Source organism: Amblyraja radiata, chromosome 21 (genome assembly GCF_010909765.2).
Source record: "Amblyraja radiata isolate CabotCenter1 chromosome 21, sAmbRad1.1.pri, whole genome shotgun sequence".
Classification (NCBI taxonomy): Eukaryota; Metazoa; Chordata; class Chondrichthyes; order Rajiformes; family Rajidae; genus Amblyraja; species Amblyraja radiata.
In genome coordinates, this window is record NC_045976.1 from 28,413,167 (window position 1) to 28,437,572 (window position 24,406).

At 39.4% G+C, this 24,406-nt stretch overlaps 1 protein-coding gene across 7 annotated transcripts in view; it reads right to left on the minus strand.

Annotated features, from left to right (window-relative positions):
- Positions 1–21,517, minus strand: part of napepld (N-acyl phosphatidylethanolamine phospholipase D) — a 49,482-nt gene extending 27,965 nt beyond the window's left edge. Inside the window, exons 1-4 of one of the 7 annotated variants that reach the window (XM_033039877.1) lie at positions 21,244–21,262; positions 20,583–20,929; positions 18,480–18,789; positions 10,216–10,862 (exon numbers count right to left, since the gene is read on the minus strand). In XM_033039877.1, the coding sequence (XP_032895768.1) occupies positions 10,216–10,862; positions 18,480–18,789; positions 20,583–20,629 (1,004 nt within the window). In that variant the 5' untranslated portion in view covers positions 20,630–20,929; positions 21,244–21,262. Of the gene's footprint in view, positions 1–10,215; positions 10,863–18,479; positions 18,869–19,794; positions 19,910–19,979; positions 20,137–20,582; positions 21,224–21,243 lie in introns of those variants that run through there. The other 6 variants (XM_033039874.1, XM_033039876.1, XM_033039880.1 and 3 more) reach the window with 6 other exon arrangements.
- Between the last annotated feature and the right edge of the window lie 2,889 nt (positions 21,518–24,406).

Below are 24,406 nucleotides of genomic sequence, written 5' to 3' on the forward strand. Positions count from 1 at the left end.
CTAAACGTGTTTCAGAAGAATTTACTCAATTACGGGCTAATAATGGGAAAAAAGCTCAAATTCTGGAAAAATGCGCCTACACCAACAATAAAAATGTGGATATCAAATATGTTTGAAACACTACATCTGGAAGAGATGAGATTCCTCTTAGCAGGCAAAGCAGACCACTTCCAAAAGACGTGGTCTACGTTTTTGGAACTATTATAAGCATAAGGTGCAATAGTAATTTAAAAATAAACAAACAAATAAATAAATAAATAGATAAATAAAAGGTACCAGGATCTGGTAACGGGGTGTAAAAAAACAACAACAAAACAACAAAATAACAAAAACAGACTTGGTTGGTAGTCCCCTTTCTGCGGAGTTTAATGTTATAATAGAGCGATTGTTTCTCCTTTCTTTTTCCTTCTTTTCTAGGGTCTTTTTTCTTTCTTTACTTCCTTCTCTAACTTCTTTTCTAAGGGGCTTTCTTTTCTCAACACTCTCTTGCACCTTCACGACTCTTGCGCACTTTCTTTACTTTCTTTACTTCTATCTTTTTCTTAAAGCTCAAAAAATGAAGCGGTACAAAAAATGTATTAAGACATACGTGTTGTGTAGTATTGTAATTTACCGTACTTCTAATTAAAAATAAATAAATAAATAAATAAACAAATGAAAAAGAATATGTTGGCTGCTTCCCCAGGGCAACATAAAGTGAAGATGGATTCGATTAGGGAGGAAGCTCATTTGGATGATGGACTGGAGTAATCCACAACTCTTTGCAATTTGCTATGGTCTTGGGCAGAGCTGTTTTGCCAAACCAAGCTTTGATGCATCCTGATAGGATGCTTCCCACAGTGCATCTAAATATGCTTGCTAGAGACATGCTGAACATCTGAGAATGTAGAGCAAGGGTTCCCAACCTGGGGTAAATTTACCCCGAGGGGTATGCAATTTTGCCTATCCAGGGGATAAATTTGTTGATTCTGGATTTGTACATATTTTTTCTCATTAACTGACTGTGTTCGGTTCTGGTATTACGGTATCTGTTCATCATTTGTTGTTCATAAATAAGTGAAATAACATTGTTATGCGCTATTAAAGTTGCCGGGGGTAAACGGGACGAAAAAGGTTGACAACCCCAAATGTAGAGGTATTGGCGTGTGTTCTTGTCCATAGTGGTTGGTCCAGGACAGATTGTTGGTGATATTTGTTAGAGAGATAGACTGGTGCTCTACCTAATAAAAACACGCACAGTATTAAAAAAATACTATATCAGGTAATGGCCAAATAAGAGAGAAGGTTTTGGTTTGTTCCTACACTTATCAGCATCACTAACATACTATACATGTTAACATTGTAACAACATGTTTCTGGTATTTATCATTTCAAATTGAATTCAGCATCTTCACTGTTTGTGGCAGATAGTACCAGCAATAACTTGCATTGGCATTGCAGAACACAAATGTTCTCTCCAGATGCAACTCACATTTCTGATAAATCTATTAAAGAGACGGCTGTATGCACAGTTTAAGTGGTTGCAGGGAAGATCATATATTGTGCTGGATATCTTATCGGTAAAGCAGTTTGTAATAGCTTTTCTGATTTATTAAATCCTGTGGGCAACTCCATTAAAAGGAATTTACTGTCACAATTGTTCTGTACTTAGACAGAAAATACATCTGGTACAGTTTCAACAGTGATGTAGGAATCAGAAACAAAAGATTATGCAACCTGATTTGAATACTAGAGCATGAAAGTGTTGATGTGCAAAACAATAATTCATCCACAGCTGGCAAATTATGCACAGATTTTAAAACGAAAAGAAGAGATAAAAACAAATGAGTGCGGGTGACTCACTTGGATAATCTGCAAGATAAGGGAAATATTGTAATGACAGAATTCTAGAGCAGACCTAAATTCACTGCAGTGAAGATTTAAGATCATAAACATTGAAAATTTGTTTCCATTGGCTAGCGAATTTGAATCAAGATTAGGATTGAAGGGGATGATGAAAGATATTTTTACGCATACAGTATTAGTATGTGAAAAGCATTATGGTAAGCAAATAAAATAGATTTATTTTTTTGATATATTTTTTTATTAAAGGTAATCAATTACAATGCTTCAAACAACTTTATATCAAATTAATTCAATTTGCATTAAGTAAAACACTAGTAATACTTATCTACTATTTTTTTAGAAATAATGATAGAGAAAGAATAGAACAGTTATAAATCATTAAGAGAGTGATTAAATAATAATTTGATTATATATAACAAAGAAAAGAGAAACGAAAAAAAAAAATTTTTTTAAATTTGAGTAACCACAATATGTATTATTAATAACACTACTACAAGTGATAGTATCAATAAAGACATATATGTTAATTCCAATATAAAAATGAATTATTCTCACCAAATCCCGCAGGGTGCACGCCGAGCTGTGTTGCCAAGAACAGCTACTTCTCTAAATACTGTATATATGGAGACCATATCTGTTCAAAAGAATTATACTTGTCCAATAGGACAAATCTAATTCTTTCCAGATGTAACGTCTCCATCATCTCTGTTGCCCACATTTTGGTTGTGGGGGATAATGTTCCCTTCCAAAATTTCAATATGATTTTTTTCCCCAATTATCAAACAGTAATCAAAGAAATTTCTTTGATTTACTGTAAGTGATAGATGTAAATCCGGAATTCCAAATATTATTAGCTTTGGGTTAGGGTCCAATTTAACTTTGATGACTTCAGAAATAACTTTAAAAATTTCTGTCCAGTAATAATTCAATTTAGGACATGTAACGAAACTATGTATTAAATTTGCCTCTGCTTTCTTGCACTTATCACAAATAGCGGAGAGATTCGGAAAAATACTATTTAATTTAGTTTTCGAATAATGTAACCTATATAATACTTTAAATTGTATCAGTATATGTCTGGCGTTTAATGAACACCGGTGTATTCGTTGTAGACTTTCTTCCCAGTTTTCTTTTGTTATAGCCAATCCCATTTCATTTTCCCATGCTTGACGATATATTTCCGTTATTGGATTCTCCTTATCCAAAATGATGTTATATATATAGGCTATTAATTTTTCTGTATTTGGATGTAAATTAAACAGTTCGTCTAACAATCCTGCTTCTTTATTTTTATAATCTTGTGTATTGGATTTAATATAATCTCTAATTTGTAAATACCTAAACAAATGTTGTGGAGACAATCCATAAATATCTTGTAACTCCTGGAATAAAAGAAATTTTCCTTTTCTATAAAGGTGTTCTATCCTTGTAATTCCTAAATCATCCCATTGTTTAAACCCCCCATCTAATATAGCAGGTTTAAACGATGGATTATTCATAATTGGTAATCTAAATGAGAGATTATCCAAATGTAGAGTCTTAACTATTTGTTTCCAAATACGTCTATTATTATATATTATTAGGTTGTCTTTATAATATTTTTTTTGTACTTCCGTTGGTGCAAAAATTATCGAACCTACATTGAAAGGTAGACAGTCTTCCTTTTCTATATTTAACCATGTCGGTTCATGATCCATATTTACCCACCAGAAATTCATATTCTTAATCTGAACAGCCCAGAAATAATATAAAAAGTTTGGAAGTGCTAATCCTCCATTTATCTTAGCTTTGCATAGATGTTTTTTATTTATTCTGTGATTTTTATAATCCCAAATAAAACTATTGACAATATTATCAATTTTTTTAAAAAAAGTTTTCGGAAGAAAAAAAGGAATAGCCTGAAACAAATATAACAACTGCGGTAGAAATACCATCTTTATGGCACTTATTCTACCAATCATGGATATAGGAAGTGTTTTCCAATATAAAATATTTTTTCTAAGTTTATCTAATAGTTGAGGATAGTTGGATTTTATTAATGAGTTATGAGTTTTAGTTACGTTAATCCCTAAATATTTAAGTTTGTCTGTAACTACTTTTAATGGGTATTGTTGTAATGTATTTAGATTTATTCCTGTTATTGGCATAATCTCGCTTTTATCCCAATTAATCCTATACCCAGAAAATGCACCAAACTTAGTTATAATGTTTAGCAGGTTGGGAATACTCATTTCCGGTTTTGTAATATAAATCAAAACATCATCTGCATATAAAGAAATTTTATTAATTGTTGTATCAGTATTATAGCCATATATTTCAGGTTCAGATCTAATTTTTTCCGCCAATGGTTCTATCACCAATGCGAACAATAAGGGTGATAACGGACATCCCTGTCTGCATCCCCTAGAGAGTTTGAATTTGGCTGATAAAATTTGGTTAGTCAAAATTCTTGCCATAGGATTCGAGTATAAAATTCTTACCCATTTACAAAATCTATCCCCCAATTGAAACTTTTCCATTATATTAAATAAATACATCCATTCCACCTGATCAAACGCTTTTTCTGCATCTAGTGATATAACCGCTAGTTCCGTATCTCGTATTCTTTTTGAATATATAATATTAAACAAACGTCTGAGATTATGGGATGAGTAACGTTTTGGGATAAAACCTGTTTGATCATAATGTATTAATTTAGAGATCACTAAACTTAATCTCCTAGATAAGACCTTAGTTAATATTTTTTGGTCTGTATTTAAAAGGGCAATCGCTCTATATGATCCAGGATCTTCCAAATCCTTATCTACTTTAGGGATGAGTGTAATTGTGGATTCATTTAAAGATTCTGGTAATTTTCCTTGGTCATATGCATATCTATACATTATTTGTAATCTTGGGGAAATCAGATCTTGAAATTTTTTATAAAATTCTGCACTCAGGCCATCTGGGCCCGCTGCTTTTCCGTTCTTTAGCGAACTAATTGATTCTATAATGTCTTTTACTGTTATTTCAGCATTTAACAATTCTCTACCTTCCTGATCTAAGCTATTGATTTGACATTCTTGTAAAAATATTTCCATACTATCTGTTTGTCCTGTTAGTTTTGACGAATAAAGATTTTTATAATATTGTAAAAATCTATCATTAATATCTTTTGGAGTAATTAATATATTTCCATACTCAGATCTAATTCCGTGTATCATCTTCTCATCTTCTAATTTTCTAAGCTGTCGTGCTAGTAATTTTTGTGGCTTATCTCCAAATTCAAAATACACTTGCTTAGTTTGTTGAAAAAGTTTAATCACTTGATTAGAATATATTTTATTTAATCTATATTTTACTGATGCAATTTTATTACTTAACTCTTTGGAAGGCTGTTTTATATTTTCATTATCTAGACGTTTTATCTCATTTTCTAAATTTTGTTCTATTTTTCGATTTTCTTTATTGAGATGTGCTTGTGCGGATATTATTGCGCCACGCATGAATGCCTTAAATGTGTCCCAAAATAGTGATGGAGAAGTTTCAGGATTATCATTAGTTTCAAAAAATAATTTAATCTGATCCATCACATATTTACAACAGTCATTGTCCTTTAATATCTGAGGGTTAAATCTCCAGGTAGTAGTTTTATTAGATATATCTTTTAATTTTATCTTAAATGTTAATGGCGCATGATCCGAGATGATAATATTATGATATTTTGCATCATACGTAAAAGGAAGTAATTTAGAATCTATTAAAAAATAATCTATCCTCGAATAGGTTCCATGTACGGGCGAGAAAAAAGAATATTCTCGTCCGGATGGATTATCTAACCTCCAGATGTCTTTAATATTAGATGTATTGATAAAAGCATTTATGAATTTACTTGATTTCGAGGCAGCTTTCCTTTTTGCAGATGATCTATCTAGATAGTTATCTAAAGTACAATTTAAATCACCTCCAATTATTAAATTGTGTTGAGTGGATATAGGAATATTATTAAATATTTTCTTAAAAAATAATGGATTATCAAAATTAGGGGCATATATATTCATTAAAATTACCTTTTTTGAATATAATTCCCCTGTAATTATTACATATCTGCCTTCTTTATCTATAATAGAACTTTGTATGAAAGGTATACCTTTGCGAATAATTATTGCAACTCCTCTAGATTTATGAATAAATGTAGAATGATACACCTTAGAAATCCATTTAGCTGTTAATCTATGTTGAGCATCTTTTTTAAGATGAGTCTCTTGAAGGAAAATGACATCTGTCTTCAATCTGTTCAACTGAGCTAACACCTTTCCCCTTTTAATTGGTTCATTAATTCCTTTTACATTCCAACTGCAGAAGGTTACTCCATCACCCCCAGTCTTCACCTTTATATCATGCATTTTACTATTAGGGCGGCTTTTTTTGGAGTAGCCTTCTTGACTCCCCCAGCTCCCCGTTGCACCCGGACATCAATCCAATGAGAATTTCTATCCACCTTAATCCGCATCTATGTCTTCTTAAACTAAATACACAATATCCTTCACATCTACATTCAAATAATATATAATATAAGATCAATAAAAAACAAAAACAATAAGAAATATCAATAATAAAAAAAAAGTAAAGGGTGTTAATAGGGTGCTCAGAAAAAAAAGAAACTACACTTGTATAGTGTGTAGTATGTGATAAATAAAATAGATTTATGTGGCGAAAAGCAAAACAACAGCAGATGCTGAAAAACTGAAATAAAAACAGAACATGTTCAAAATATTGAGCAAGTCAAACAGTATCCATGGAAAGAAAAACAGCATTAAATTTTCAGTTCAACGATCCTTCATCAGAACTATGAAAGTAAGAAGACAAGTATATTTTCAGTTGCAGAGGTTGAGGATTAGAGAGGACAGAGGAGATTCATTTGATTCGGTTGCAATCAAGGCCGTCTACATTTACAAATGCTTTCAGTTCCTTTGAAAATAGGGATTATGAATTCTTATTAATCACACTTGATCTGGAGGAGTGTAAATAGAGGAAGTTGAATAAGTATATGAGATAACCTGTCTTTCCTCTTCATGTCGTAACTAGCCAATTCTGATGCAAGATCACCTGCCAATAGCTTTTCTCTCACCACAGATCCCATCTCAACTACTGAGTATTTACTGAATACCGTCCTAGAGCATTTGTTAATTTACTAATTTCTGATTTCCAGCTACAGCTGTGTTCTACATCTCACAGCTCCAATGAGTTTTCTTTCTCCAACTTTCTTTGTCTTACAATCCTGACCTGAAACATTGCCTGTTTATTTGCTCCACAGATGCTGCCTGACCCTTTGTGTAACTTCAGCCCTTAGCATTTGCTCAAGACTCCAGCATCTGCAGTCTGCAGGAAAAACTGAATGAGTGAGTATTCCTTTCTCTGGGAAAGAGAAGATGAGAAGACACTTCCCTTGGAAGGGAATCTAACATTAGCAGCCATGTAGAAAATAAATTCAATAAGAACTCAGGAGAAATGTCTTCAACCAGAATCTTGCTCGGCCTGGGGTAATGCAATTGGAACTGCAGGGAAGCTAGGAGATGCTGGTGTGAGCAAGAAACATCTGCTTTGAACTGTTGGGCCGACCGGATTGTTGTTTCTTTAAATTTTACATGAAAACCAAGAGTGATGACAGGAAACAGATGAAGAACGGAGCGGAGGGGGATTGTAAAGATATCTATTCCATCCTGATCCCGATGAGTCTCTCAGCCCCTTTAATCCTCCGGTGATGTCAACAGTAACCTTTTTGAAAGAAACGTTTTTTTATTTTATTTTTTTAAATATAAATTGCTCATTAAAGAAATAAAGAGGAAGGCTGGATTTTGTTGAGTCTATCTCTTTTGGCTACATGCAGCACACCCTCTCCCCAGTGAATGGAACTAACATTCCATAATCCAGGCTGGGTCAATCTCAGAAACATGGAATGTAGCACCAGGCCGATGGGACATGCTGTGATTTGTCTCCCTCATGATGAAGGGAGTTGCCCACATTTGTGACTGGTAGCTTGATGAGTCATGGCTAGCAACTGAATCGAATGTTCTGCTGCCTAATCGTGCAGCTACTCAAATTGTTAAAAAATATTAAAGCCATAGTTAATGATATTTCCTGGCAGTGGCTTCCTTTTTTACACAATCCATGGCAATGACATATGTTGAATTTTAAATTATTCAATGTAATGAGATTTTGTTGAAAATAATGAATTAATAAAGTGAAATACTTGCATTCCTTAGTACCTAATCACTACCTCCAAGTGCTCTAAAATTCTTTATAATTTATGATTGCTGTTGTACAGCAAGGAAGATACCAGCCAAATTTCAGAGTAAGTTGTTACAATCAGCAAGGATATAAATCAGTTAGTCTCGTCAGTTGATCTGGGACACTGAACATTTCCCTTGCTCGTCAAGATTACATTAGGTCAGCCCAGTGGACTTGCACCCTCACAGCACCGGAGACCCAGGTTCAATCTGACCTTGGGTGCTGCCTGTGTTGAGTTTGCACGTTCTCCCTGTGATCACGTGGGCTTCCTCTGGGTGCTCCATTCGGTTTCATCCCACATCCCAAAGACGTGTGGATTTGTTGGTTAATTGACCCCTGTAAATTATCTCTAGTGTGCAGGAAGTGGATGCAAAAGTGGGGATCGATGGTCTGCGGACTCAGTGGGCCGAAGGGCCCGTTTCCATGCTATGTCTCTAAACGCAACTAAATTAAAATAATGTCATGGGATCTTTTATGTATACTTGAGAGGGTGGAGCAAGGAGATAATGTCTCATCTAAAACTGATCATTGCCAGCTATGGACCTCTGCATAACATGACACTGAGTGAGACAGGTTTGCTCCAACAATTCTAAATATCTCCATCTCTCAATATTTGAAGGAAGCATCCAGGCAAGGTGTCAGAAAGTATGCAACACCAGTCATACTATAAATGCATGGTAGCTCCTCTGGTATATGGGAACAGAAAAATATAAAAAAGGATGCTCTCAGTACTGTATTCAGGTGCTCAGGTCTCTGCAGTAAGACTCAGTATCCAGAGCCTTGGCAGATGCTCAAGACATCAAATGATGATCCTGCACCATTTCTCTCCCTTCTCACTCAGACTTACATGACTCAGGTAGCACTTCCATCAGTTTGATGCGTTTCCTTTCCCTAATACCAGAGGAGCTGTTGTGTATTTATCATTCTACTTCCGACAGACTTTCTGATGCATTGCCCCAATGCTCACTCCAAACGTTAGGTGAACTGCAGTAAGCACTAACAGGGAACTGAATTGTTGTTAGGAGCCCAATTCTGTTTTCACTCCATGTCAATGCATGCAGAGGTCCTCATTTACCAACTGACAGTTAATTCTAATCACTAAATCCAAGGGTTACATTTAACTATCTGTCTACCACTTATGATCATTAAATTGCATTATGTGAATCCACTCAAGGTGTCCTGCTCAGAACGTATCAATTACTTTCATCCATATCAACTAACCCATGTAATTTAAAGGTTGGTAACTCCCAGAGTCACCTTCACCCAATGTGGCATCTCATGTATTCCAGGCAGTTGTGGAGATGACAGTGGTGAGGTTTCTCTCATGAATGCTCTCGTGTTTTTTGTAAAACTCAGGCCATAATGCAAGGAGGTTTTCTTTCTCTGGCAAATGGTTCCTGCAAGTGATCTACATACCTTACATGATCAGTCCTGCAGAAAGGAAAAGAATGCTACTATACTTTGTGAAAATAATTATTTCACTATTGCCACATTTTGACGTTAATATAGATTTGAGGCAATTTTTCCTTGAAGCAATTTCATAAATTATTGGGCTGAGTCAAATTATACAATTGGAAATTATGGACTCTGCTCCAAGAGGAGAATATTATTCTACCCCCCCCCCCCCCCCCCCCCCCCCCCCCCCCCATTGAAGGCATCAAATACATAAAATTACAACAAATAAAAATCAGACACATAATAGGCTGAAGTAACTCACCATTTTAGGCAGTATCTGTGGAGAAAGGGAATAGGTGACATTTCGGGTCGAGACCCTTCTTCAGACTGAGGGTCACCATATCACCTAACCAACAACCAATAATGGCCCATTGTGTGCCCCACATTTCCTTGATTATTGTTGCTTTTTGCATACCTTCCATCAATTTCTCCCAGGTACCATCTATATCTCTCGTTCCCCTTTCCCCTGACTCTCAGTCTGAAGAAGGGTCTCAACCTGAAATGTTACCTATTCCTTTTCTCCAGAGATGCTGCCTGACCCGCTGAATTACTCCAGCCGTTTGTGTCAGTCTTTGATTTAAACCAGCATTTGCAGGTCCTCCCCAACATAAATTAAAAATCTGAAATAGCTGAATATCTGCTTACCTTGGCTCATAGGCACCAATAGGAATAGCAGCAAGGTCAAATGGTCCGTACCGTTTCCCTATTTGTTCAAAGGCCACGCAATAACCGGTATCTCCAGCAAAAAAAAATCTGTTCCAGGGTCCAAGGACACACCAACTGCCCCACAGTGCTTTGTTGTCATCTGTCACAGTTCGTTTGCTCCAGTGCTGAACAGGTGTAAAGACAAATGTAACCTCATCGTGCCCAGGGACGCAGTTTTCTTCCCACCAGTCTAACTCGATAACATTCTCACAGCCGCAATTCTGCATCCAGCCTAAGAGACCCAATGGTACAAACCACCTCAAGTCACTGCCAAATCGCTGATTAAGACTAAGCACAGTGTTGTAATCCAAATGATCGTAATGGTTGTGACTAATAACCACAGCATCTATCTTGGGCAACTGAGCCACTGTACAGGGTGGGTTTCGGAACCGCTTTGGCCCACAGAACTGCACCGGTGAGGCTCGTTGGCTGAACATGGGATCCGTCAGAAAAGTGAGCCCTTCCATTTCCACCATCAGCGATGCATGTCCCAACCATGTCACTCGGATTCCATTGCCCACATCACCTACCAGTTCTGGGTTTTTGACAAAGTATGGTTCTTTTATTGGCAATCCTTCATCAAGTTCCTGGAAGCAAAGAAAATATATATTTTAAAAACAAAATAACCTGTTCTTTCCTGACAAATTGCTGTCATCTGTCATGTTTAACCAAACCTTTTATAGAACAGCAATGCTTTGAAGGCCAACTAAATGGACCACGTTTAAGAGGTAGAACCTTACTTCTCTAAAGCCAATTTCTAAATCACAATGTGAACTAATGTGGTGCTAATTTTTACTCAATAGTCTTCATGGACGTTTCCTTTAGGTTGGAATTTAGATTTTCCTACTTTCTTATTAAATTAGCACTCAAATCTAGTTGGAGCTCAAGTAAAAATAACACTCTTAAAAGAGATATTGGAAGGTAACCAGTGCCCAGGAATGGTGCCCAAATATGGATTAAAAGAGGTAAATTCTAGAATATTGACATAACTAAAATACAGGAATGGAATGTGTGTGATTTGTGGCTTCGATCAAACTTGGAGAAGGTGGTCCTCCTTTGATCTTGTTGGAAAAGGAAGCTGGTGGGGGGTGGGGGGGCAGGGTGGATGCGGGAGGAATACTGGATATGTTGCATAATGTGTTCTTGTGCCATATCCAGAGGTCAGATATGGGTCAGTGACAAAGAAGAGGTCCTTGCACCTCTCAGCCCTATAAACTATTGAACCTCTTCAATTCTAATCCAGACAACAGGTGAAGACTCTTATACACTCTGACTTCACTTGGAGATGATTAATATTATTTTAGTTTTGAGGAGATTAACAACTTGTTGCAGAATAGCCAGTCACATTGCGGCCATGGCTAGTACTGTTAAATCTCCTGGCCAATGATTTACAAGAAAACAATGATGGATACTTCAGCAATGGATATGTTGTTGAAAGCTATAAGAGGTTTATTTTTGATTGAAAGTTACAGCATGGAAACAGGCCGTTAGACCCACTGGGTACACACTGACCAATTATCAGCTGTTTACACTAGTTCTATGTTATACCACTTTCTCATCCGCTCCCTACACATTATGGGCAATTTACTGAGATAAATTAACCTACAAACCTACGCGGAAAGTATAAAACATAAATCCTAGATACAACAGCTTAGTTTAGATGGTGTCCAAAGAATGCTAGAGAAGATGCTACAGAAGAATATTTGCACTAAGCTATAATTTACACCATGGCAGTTCAGATATCAACAGACGTGTTGCTGAAGCTGTACACCATACTATCATTAGAAATTCCCCAAGACAAACAAAAAGCCATTGATGATAATGTCTGGGACGAGGGTATAATTCTGTGGATGAATGTAATGAGATCGAGTGACTATGATCAGTGGCTTCCCAGAAATATAATCACCTTACTTTGCTTCACGTATAACTCTAAAAATAGCAAAATATTTTCCTTAAAATGCATGCACATACTTTTTCGTGGGGTCTTATTTAACCTAAAAATCAGCGATACTTACCGCTCAGTATTCCTTGTTTACACCCATGTTTGGATCAAGGCAATTAGGAACATAGAACTGTACAGCACAGCAACAGCTCCTTCAGCCCATCATGTCTACACTGACCATGATGCCAATCTAACCAATCCCATCTTCCTGCACATGGTCTATATCCCTCTATTCATGTGTTTGGCTAATTAGAGAGTTGTCAGATTTCAAATAGAACATGTGAGGGCACGTTGCTGGAAAACTACGATAACTACTCTGCTTTTCTTTGAAATAGTGCTTACATGTTCATCGGAGGGAGCAGACAGGCCTTGATTGCACATCTCATCTGCAAGACAGCACTGCTGACAGTGCAGCACTGCCTTAGCACTGCACTAGATCCTCGAGCTGAAATGGGATCTCTACCTGAAACTTCATGACCCAGAATAGAAAGCAATTTACTTTACTTTAGACTTTAGAAATACAGCACAGTAACAGGCCCTTTAGCCCACCGAGTCCATGACGACCAGCGATCACTTCGCACACTAACACTATCCTACACACTAAGAATAATTTACAACTTTTACAAAAGGCAATTAACCTACAAACCTGTAGTCTTTGGAGTGTGGGAGGAAACCGGAGGGCCCGGCGAAAACGCACAGGGAGAATGTAAAATCTCTGTGCAGACTGCACCAGTAATCAGGATTAAACCCGAGTGTCTGGCGCTGGAAGGCAGCAACTTTACCACTGAGCCATCCCAATTGTGCCAATCTGAAAGCAATAGAATTGTTCAGCTTTTTCCAATCATCCATTCTTTTATATTCTACACTATTTTTAAATCTCCACATTAACACAGCTGATCACTACTGCTTAAACAACCTCACCTTCTCCCTTCACCTGGGTGGCACTCTATGTTACGCAGTGAGACCTTGCACCCAGCTTGCTTGGACCACTGTGTCTGCTTTCATAGACTTTCTGGTGACGGGGGAGGGGGAGGGGGCGGGGGCAACACCAATGGGGTTTTCGTTGACTAGCCTAGATTTACCTTATTGTTTGATATTATCAGGCTATTTTCAGGTTGTTGAACAATTACCAATGCCAGAGCCATCAGTATTTTGTTTGTGGCAATGTACAATGACTAAACTGCTGAAAAAGTTCTACTTGCTTTGATAAAAGCAAGATTAGAAAGTTTACATTTTTTGGAAAAGTTTCTGCCAATACTCATCTATGATTTTCTTTCATCTATATTATTCTGACGTGTAAATATTGTGCTAAAATGCAAATGTTAAGGCTCATTTGTATTTAGAACATAATAAAGCAGCCCATTGTTTCACAGAACAGTGAATGCAGAATCATAGAATAGTTTCAGCACCAAACAAGGGCCTTCAGTCCATCATGTCAATGCCAGCTCTTTACCATTCCATCCCTGGCTTCACCATAGCTTTGCAAAGTCTTCCTCATCAGGTGTTTATCTTACTTCCTAATGGCCAGATGGAACCTACCTCCACCACATCCACATGCAATGCTATCCCGATACCATCTACACATAAAGTTCCTCTTTCTACCATTCTTAGTTCTCTTCCCCTTTATTTTACATTAATGACATCTGATCCTCGACGACTCCACAAGCTCTTGCTATTCACTCTTTCCAAACCATTCCTCATTTTTATACTTTGATGAAATCTCCTCTCATTTTTCTCTTCTCAAAGGAAAACAGTCCCTGCACCTCCTGGTAATTGGAGACTTCCTTCTCATAAGCCATGCTCCCAAGTCTTTTCAGGATACTTGGCAATGACTTAATGTAACAAGGCAACCAGAATTGAACACAATACTCCAGTTGAGGCCGCATTAGTGTTTTTATAAAGATTCATAATGACTCCTCTGCTTATATACTTTAAGCCTCTAGTAATAGACCCCAGAATTGTGTATGCTTAATTAAACGCTTTCTCAACCCATCTTTTCCTACAGGTCTCTTCCTCTCTGCACACATTCACTGAATCTATATGGGCTCTCATCAATTTTCAGACAAAAATACATCACATAAACTGGTTTCAATTTAAAGAAGAAATTGGAAACAGCAGGGGTTTCCAAAAGTCTGGTTAAAGAGGTAGGTTCTAAACAGAGCCTTAAAGAAAGGAGAGGGGAGTGACGAGGGAAGGAAGTTTAGACAGAGTAGCTGGAGGAACTGCCAAGAAAATATATGGCATCTAAATTCTACACAAGTGGATTAGTGTAGAATAGTGATTATTGTTTTTAATTACTTTGTGTTAACTATCATTTTTATACACCAAACTAGCTTAATGTGTAACACAGTGATAGATTTTTCTATTGGGTTTGGTGTGTGTTGGCCCAAACATTGTCTACCGGTCAACGGTTCACTATGCAGTCCCGAAATTGGAGTTATTAATATTAAATGCTTTTTCCAAGAATTTATGTCAGTGAAGAGATCTAGAGTTTGATGTCATGAGCAATGGAAGTTTCCCACCATTAAATTAAACGCTCACAGCTCTTTCAAGCACCCTCATAAAAGTTTCCTTTTTTGCATAAAAATGTTAACATTCCAAAATTCCCAAGTTTGTCTGGTTGGATTATAATTTACTTATCCGAGGTAACCCTTTTAAGATTTTGCTTACTTTCATGCACAGAACACACAGAGCTCATCATCTAATCTTTAGTCTCCAGTTTCTCCGTTGTAACTTATAGTGGCTTGCAAAAGTATTCATACCCCTTGAACTTTTCCACATTTTGTCACGTTACAACCACAAACGTAAATGTATTTTATTGGGATTTTATGTGATAGACCAACACAAAGTGGCGCATAATTGTGAAGTGGAAGGAAAATGATTTTCAATGGTTTTCAAATTTTTTTACAAATAAAAAACTGAAAAGTGTGGCGTGCAAAAGTATTCAGCCCCCTTTACTCTGATACCCCTAAATAAAATCCAGTGCAACCAATTGCCTTCAGAAGTCACCTAATTAGTAAATAGAGTCCACTTGTGTGTAATCTAATCTCAGTATAAATACAGCTGTTCTGTGAAGGCCTCAGAGGTTTGTTAGAGAACATTAGTGAACAAACAGCATCATTAAGCCCAAGGAACACACCAGACAGGTCAGGGATAAAGTTGTGGAGAAGTTTAAAGCAGGGTTAGGTTATAAAAAAATATCCCAAGCTTTGAACATCTCACGGAGCATTGTTCAATCCATCATCTGAAAATGGAAAGAGTATGGCACAACTGCAAACCTACTAAGACATGGCCAGTCCACCTAAACTGACAGGCCAGGCAAGGAGAGCATTGATCAGAGAAGCAGCATGGTAACTCTGGAGGAGCTGCAGAGATCCACAGCTCAGGTGGGAGAATCTGTCCACAGGACAACTATTAGTCGTGCACTCCACAAATCGGGCCTTTACGGAAGAGTGGCAAGAAGAAAGCCATTATTGAAAAAAAGCCATAAGAAGTCCCGTTTGCAGTTTGCCACAAGCCATGTGGGGGACACAGCAAACCTGTGGAGGAAGGTGCTCTGGTCAGATGAGACCAAAATTGAAGTTTTTGGCCTAAATGCAAAACGCTAAGTGTGGCGGAAAGCTAACACTGCACATCACCCTGAACACACCATCCCCACTGTAAAACATGGTGGTGGCAGCATCATGCTGTGGTAATGCTTTTCTTCAGCAGGGACAGGGAAGCTGGTCAGAGTTGATGGGAAGATGGATGGAGCCAAATACAGGGCAATCTTGGAATAAAACCTGTTAGAGTCTGCAAAAGACTTGAGACTGGGGCGGAGGTTCATCTTCCAGCAGGACAACAACCCTAAACATACAGCCAGAGCTACAATGGAATTGTTTAGATCAAAGCATATTCATGTGTTAGAATGGCCCAGTCAAAGTCCAGACCTAAATCCAATTGAGAATCTCTGGCAAGACTTGAAAATTGCTGTTCACAGACGCTCTCCATCCAATCTGACTGAGCTTGAGCTATTTTGCAAAGAAGAATGGGCAAAATGTCAGTCTCTAGATGTGCAAAGCTGGTAGAGACATACCCCAGAAGACTTGCAGCTGTAATTGCAGCGAAAGGTGGTTCTACCAAGTATTGACTCAGTATTGGCTGAATACTTTTGCACGCCACACTTTTCAGTTTTTTATTTGTAAAAAAATTTGAAAACCATGTATCATTTTCCTTCCACTTCACAATTATGCACCTCTTTTTTGAGGTGATGTAGAAGGATATAATGTCAAAACAAAGCCAGCATTTTTGGCACAGCTTCATGAGAACTAGCTCCCACAAGCAGCAACATGATAATGACAAGATCATCTGCTTTTGCAAAAGTTGATGGAAGGTTAAATATTGGCTAAGACAACTGGAGTCAGGGCCGGCCTTACGCCGATTGCTCCCAATTGGGCCCTGCACCTCCTAAGGCCGGCCCTGACGGGAGTAACTGCAGAGTGCCACAGGGTTTACGTGTTTACATGCTCGAGGGAGCAGACAGATCATCTCTTCTGAAAGACAGCACATCTGATGGTACTGCAATCCCTCGACACTGCACTAGAGCCTAGAGTTTTACACTCAAATTGCAGGGACGGTATCTGAAACTGAAACCTTGCGATCCAGAAGCCAGGCAATTGTGCCACATTTTGACAATCTCAAAACAACGGAATTCCTCAGCATTTTGTAATCTCCATTCTTTTTATATTCTACACACTTTTAAAACTGCACTTGTAACAGCTGATTGATACTTTTTGAATTCTCTGACCTCGTCTCTTTGTCCAGGTAGCATTTTACATTACAAGGCTTCTTAATGAATAAAAATTCAACAATCCCACTTTAACAAATAACATGACCTAGTCTGTCAAGCCAAGCAGCAAGCATTTCTTTACTATTGATCCTTTGGCCTGACGAGTGAAATAGATGAATCATGTTTTAATGATATGGGTGGTGTGTGGTAGCCTCAAGCTCCAAGGCTTCAATGTAAGAACTAAATGCAGAATGCAGTGGTTACTGGGAAAGTAACCATTACTTTCTCCTACTTGAATATTTTAAGCACAAAATAATCTACATTTAGACACTGGGCTGCAAAATCAGCAAGAGGCACTTTAATGATCTCAGAGGGTTGTTTACTTATATGAAAACCATCAATCTAAAGTAATGATTTATACATTGTAGGCTTCACATTATTTAGACGAAAAAGTCATTTGCTGTTTTACAGCTGTTCAATTACAGAATAAGGAAAGTGTACAGCATGATACAAATCTAAATAGTTATAGTCATAAGGCAACATCTCTGGATAGAAGGAATAGTTCTCCGACCAGTCTGACTGTTCCTCTGATTACATTGTATCTCTGTCTGCTTTATTGTCACCCTCTCCGAGCTATCAATGGTCTGTTCTACTTTTTCCTTGATCTGCATCTTTTTTGATATCTTACACTTCCTTGTCGCTGTAACTCCCTCTCGCCTGACGCTCAGTCTGAAGAAGTCTCGACCCGAAACGTCACCCATTCCTTTCATCCAGAGATGCTGCCTGTCCTGCTATGTTACTCCAGCATTGTGTGTCTATCTTGGGTGCCAACCAACATCTGTGGTTCCTTCCTATACTTATCTCCTCCCATGATTAGTATTCTCATCTTTTCTTTTTATCTAATTAGCATTCTTTTAAACTCTCTTCTGTCCTAAACTCAGTTATGTTTACAATTGCATACTTCCTTCTCCAAACATTTCTACTTTATTGAACTCAGACCTCATTGCTACTATGTCCAACTAAAACTATTTTTTCTAGTAACTGCAGCACTGGAAACCGCTACCTTACTCATCCTTTCCTCCCATGAGCTGTAGGTCTTTATAACACAGGTGATACATCTAATAATCACAGATTGTGAGTTCATGGGAACTGTACTGAAAAAACAGTAACAGTCCCACCTCCCACTCCAGGGCACTGTTCTAATCAGACCACTGGACAATCGTGCAGAAAGACTTTTAAATATTTTCAATTATATGGATGATTATTCACTTATTAAATCAGAAATTATCATGGATAAGCATGCATTGATTCTGCACATTATTAGAATGCTCTTATCGGCATGGATGGAGTGCCTGTTTCTGTGTTGTTTGACTATGACCCTGTTATAATGTTGTATCTACTTGTTACAAATAATTTCTCCTAGAGAATACAATTGTGCTGTAGATTTGTTAAATCCAACGGTTGAAACCTTATAATTTTCCCCGAATCACTCACCATTTTTGAACTTGGGATGTTTGTGTGGTCCTTTTCCATCACAGCAAATTTCAACACTTTGCTGAAAGCAGGAGCATTCCATGTTGGCCACGGATTGATAAATCTGCCATCTTTGCCTTTCTTGGATTTTGTAACATCCTCTTCCAAACGGTAGTCCAATCTGAAGCTTTTCCTGGAGGACCGGGATGAAGTGCTCCCTCTCGACTCTCGACTCACATTCCCCGGCCTTTTCTTCACAACTTCCTTGGGATAATGACCCCTGGAATTAGAAACTTGTTCTTCAGTGTTCACTTCCATGCTCCCATCAGCTCTATAGTCCAGGGTAAACAAGGCAAAGTATATATTAAAAATGGAGTTCAAGATCCCTGAGGTTTCTGATAAAAAAATATCTGCAAAGGCAAAACACAAATCTCAGCTTCACACACCACTCTCGTTATGTTCTCTGATGAATTAACGTTAATTTGTCACTATGATAAGTAGTTTCAGAAACAGAATTTTACTTTCAGTTAATGACCTTATCATTCCCAATTTTGAGTTATCCATCAATCTACATGGTCCACGGTTCAATGAGAACCCTACTCGATCCCCCTTATACTACCCCAGCCCTTTCAATTAAGTAATCGGCACTTCACAGCTGCCACCTTGTAACTGGTGCTCCACAAACAGCCATACTAAAAGTCATATTTCAACGGTCCAAATCATCGCTTCGACGTGAAGGGAGCTTTCTAAATGTTATTTTTGGTGGGTGACTACTCCCCCATGTTCTAATTGCCCCCCCCTGTTTTTTGCACCCCGACCCTCAGTGTGACCCGCACCAAGGCAGCCGATGGCACGAGTGATCTGTCGGCCGTGTATCTATCGCACGCCGCCAATATCAATACTAATCAACGGCCAAAACTGCGGTGTAGATGGCATTGAGGTAACCTTGCTGAACAACTCTGGCCGTCTTTAAAACAAAACACCGCTCAGAAGCCGAACGATCAATATATGTCTGAAAAAAAACCCGGAAAATACTAGATTTGTTTTCAACAAAGACAAATAATGCACTTTAAATTGTCGCTGATATATTCCAAAGACCGGTGTTCCTTCTTGTGTAGGTCTTCACACCATCCAGTCTCCTAACGAAGCAGTGCCCACGACACTACGCGGTGTACAACGTGAAGCTATAAACACACATACACACACACAAACTTTCCGATTGTTCAACCATAACGTAAGATGATACTCGCCACCCGGGTCAATTATCGCAGTAAGCGGGTGAACAACAACAACATAAAAGTTCACCCCAAAGCCAGGGTGCAGTTTTTGATCTTACGTCGTTGTATCTACGCTATGGGGAACTGTTAGCTCCACAAGCAGCAGGACGGAGCACTGGAGGGAAAGGGGAAACATTGTGGCTGTTTGTTACCGATGTGCTTGTGTTTTGGGACAGACTCCGAGAGGTGGAGGTGGGAATTGGGGGAGGGGGCGGCCCCGTGTTCTCGCACTTGATCCACTTACTGCATAGTTTACCTCGTGTGGTTGCAGCCAGCCCGCTCGCCCACGGATGAGGTGACAGAGGAACAAGGCGAAGCCGGGAGGAGGTCAACCCCTGCCCTGGTCCGACACGTGATGCGGCGCTGCTATCAGCCAGCCAGTCCCACGGGCACATTACTCAAAGCTGCTCTGTCGGGGGGGCACAAAGAGAGATTTCTCCTCCTAAATCCAGCACCCTCCACTAAAATAAGCAACCGAGTAGCCAAAATTAATCGCTGGAATTCGCTGCCGGCCTTTACACCATTGCAGCACCAAGCCATTCGGAGGTTTATTTGAGCTGTGAGGTTCTGCATTTTTACCAACTGCATTCAGATGGAATGGAAAACAAGATTAAAGTTTGCGTTAAGAAAAGCTGTCCGTGTGGAAACTTATACACTGGTTAATTTTGTTTCCGATATATCCCTGAAAACGCTCGCGAATATCGAGCTGGATAAAAGCAACAACCTTTCACTTCACTGTATAGACACGGTTACTGTTGGGCATGTTTGATTTGTAGGCAGTTAGCAGCAACCGATTACATTGAAAATCTTAAAATATAAAACAGAGAAAGCCTGGGAGTTTCGTTACCCTGAGGCTCCTGGGGACGCCGGAGCTCCTCCACTCTCTCTCTGCATCGCCTCTATGTTTGGAGAAGTTGGAGAATGGTGACAGGCTGCGCCGTTCCCGTAAAACCAATGGAAATAGAGAGGCTTCGGTTTAGGTAATCTATAGTCCAACTTAATTTTAGATCCTTCCGATTTGGTAAAAACAATATTCTCTTCAATGATTCCGGTGGGTAGAGCGGTGGTCGGAGGGGTTTCGCTGTTGATCAGTTTCCTCGTGACAAACCTGTATTACAATAATTTCCTTTGTTGAAACTCCGCCCAGACCCGGCACCCTGTGTCAACCCGCAGGGATTAGCACCGGATCCTGGCCTGACGGGGCAAAAAAAATAACAAAGGCCATTGTAGTTTGGATTAACACCAAAAATGTATCCAAAAAGTTCGAACCGTTAAGAAAAATATTAAAAACTCTAATTATTCAAGTTTCTGGATCTCCGTTTAACTTCTTGTTCCCCTTAATGATTTTAGGTCCATGCTACTCGATTGCAAAAAGATTTGCTAAGGCTGCATGACTAACAAAAAAGAATGAGATCATTTATTGAATTAAAAGGCGCCAACGGTATGTCGAGGGCTAGGTTTTGTGCCAACATGGATCAGGGGAATGAGATGAAAGGTTAGAAATTCACCTGGGATAGACCTCCCCCGTGCTGGCTCTTGGGTCTGTCTCGCCACACTTCCAGTATCTGTGGATCAGCCTCAGCAAATTAATCGCTGCTGCAACACAAACCGCCGAGAGAGGCCGACAGACCGCCAGAGACGTGGATCTGGTACTCTCTGTCACCATTGCCTCTCAGATCCCCAGCATCGGTGCGTTAATCCCGTTCCGTCTGGTTAATATATAATGGGAACTCCATGAGGTCGAAAGACAGAACAAACGATGGCAGTTCGCGAAGTTCTCAGGAATAAGTCCCCGCGTTATGCGCTTTTGTAGCCATCCGGTAACTGCATGTCACGCCTGTGCTGCAAACCCAGGGCCGGCCTTAAGCTCCCTGCAATTGGGCCCCGCGCCTAATGGGGGCCCCCCACTAATGTTCCGTATTTCGTACGGAAATACGAATTCTCTTTGTTAAATAAAGATTTTTTTTTTAATTCGCCATCCGGATTTTTTTTTTAAACGACCATGTATAACAACCGCTGCAACGATTTGTTAACTAGTACTGTTAGCACTTCTTAACATGAAGTAGTTAACAAGTTGTTATATCAATCTGCATCCATCCACATTCCTCAGTAAATGTTATTGTGTTTTGAATGAGTATTAATGACGCCGTGTTCCTTTGATTCACGCGGCGTCATAAATACTTGTTTAAAACACAATTACATTTACTGAGGAATGTAGTTTGATGACACGTTGAGAATTTCTTTAAACTCACCATCATGAGTGAGGGCCCCGGACCGCGAGAAGGGGCTTCTTCCTGGTGTGCAGGTTAGTCATTCACCTACCGACCCACGTTGTGTCTCTCTGTCTTTTGCTCTCTCCCTCCCTCCCTCTTTCTCTCGCGCTCCCCATCTCGTTTCTCTCTAGCTCTCCCACTCCCTGTCGCCTCAGCATTCCCGGAATCATTGACGTTTAGCGGTAGACAAAAATGCTGGAGAAACCCAGCAGGGTGAGGCAGCCGCCTTGACCGCTGAGTTCCTCCAGCACTCTGTGTTTTTTGTTTGGCTCTGAAGTTGAAGGTGGCTCAGCAGGACGGGCAGCGGCTCTGGGGAGAGGGTTGCGTTTCTGGTCGAGACCCTTCTTCAGACAATCACGTACTCTCACCGACGAGAGTTCAATTCAGTCTGAAGAAGGGTCTTCTCTCCAGAGTCGCTGCGCTGCCTGTCCTGCTGAGTTACTCCAGCTTTATGTCTATCTTCAATTTCTCACGGGGGGCTTATAACGTCTCTAAACCCCTCTGGGACCCTCGGAACACCTCTAACCCCCCTCTATCTCCCCCCCCCCCCCCCTATTTCCCTCTACAACACTTCTGAACACTTCTAAACACATCTGAACCCATCTGAAGCCCTCTGAACATCTCTAAACCGTTTAAACCCCTCTAAACTAGGAGGCTACAAGGTGACTTGGATAGGCTGGGTGAGTGGGCAAATGCATGGTAGATGCAGTATAATGAGAATAAATGTGAGGTTATTGTGAGGCAAAAACAGGAAAGTAGACTATTATCTGAATGGTGGCCGATTAGGAAAAGGGGAGATGCAACGAGACCTGGGTGTCAAGGTACACCAGTCATTGAAAGTAGGCATGCAGGTGCAGCAGGCAGTTAAGAAAGCGAATGGTATGTTAGCATTCCTAGCAAAAGGATTTGAGTATAGGAGCAGGGAGGTTCTACTGCAGTTGTACGGGGTCTTGGTGAGACCACACCTGGAGTATTGCGTACAGTTTTGGCTCCTAATCTGAGGAAGGACATTCTTGCCATAGAGGGAGTACAGAGAAGGTTCACCAGACTGATTCTTGTGATGTCAGGACTTCCATATGAAGAAAGACTGGATAGACTCGGCTTGTACTCGCTAAAATTTAGAAGATTGAGGGGGGATCTTATAGAAACCCACAAAATTCTTAAGGGGTTGGACAGGCTAGATGCAGGAAGATTGTTCCGATGTTGGGGAAGTCCAGAACAAGGGGTCACAGTTTAAGGATAAAGGGGAAATCTTTTAAGACTGAGATGAGAAAAACATTTTTTACACAGAGAGTGGTGAATCTCTGGAATTCTCTGCCACAGAATGTAGTTGAGGCCAGTTCGTTGGCTATATTTAAGAGGGAGTTAGATGTGGCCCTTGTGGCTAAAGGGATCAGGGGGTATGGAGAGAAGGCAGGTACATGATACTGAGTTGGATGATCAGCCATGATCATATTGAATGGCTGTGCAAGCTCGAAGGGCCGAATGGCATCTACTCCCGCACCTGTTGTCTATGGTTCTATGACTGCGTCCAACTGCTGTCTGGTTCGTTGATCGGTTTGCTAGATATGAACTGTTTTGGGAGAGAAAAATGCTCACGGCAGACCAAACGTGTTAAACAGAAATTGGTCAGATAGTGAGCTTTACACAGTGAGAAATCATGTGAAATAATCACTGAATTTAATTTTAAATGAATGTACCTGCATGTTATACTGTTTAGTTTGGAGATACAAACAGATCCACTGAGTTCGCACAGACCAGCGATTTTTGTTACAGATTTGGCAATTTTATTTGGCGGCCAATCAAACGCTGTCTCTAAGGGGGTTGCATCCAATCACCAACCAGCTTGCTTTAAAATTTCTGTCCAATCAACAAATAGATCTCCTCCCGTCCAATCAGCCGCTGTCTCCAAGGGCATTGTGTCCAATCACATAATTAGCAGCTACGGTAAAGTTTGGAAGCCAGCGGAGCTACTGACAGTCAAACGGGAGGGAGCAGGAGAGATTCACACAGTGTATAATCCATAGCACCTAGTGTACAATTTCATAATATATACTAAATAACTGGGCTGACACACCTTGGCTGGGAACCTGGGGCCCACCAAAATTGATCCCAATTGGGCCCCGCAACCCCTAAGGCCGGCCCTGTGCAAACCATCCAGCTCCAAACCCGACCACCGCCGCCCGGGATTTGTATTTTATAAATTACATTGTTAACTTTGCCCAGAGATAAGATTAAAATAATAGATCTAGCTAACCTCCGTGATGTGCCTTTGAGATTCTCCGAAAGTCTGCAGGTTAGGAAGAGGTTTAAAACAAACAAGATTTGCACAATGTCTTTGTTAAAAAAAAACTTTTCAAAATCACCTTCAGAAAATTATTTTCTTGAATGTGATATT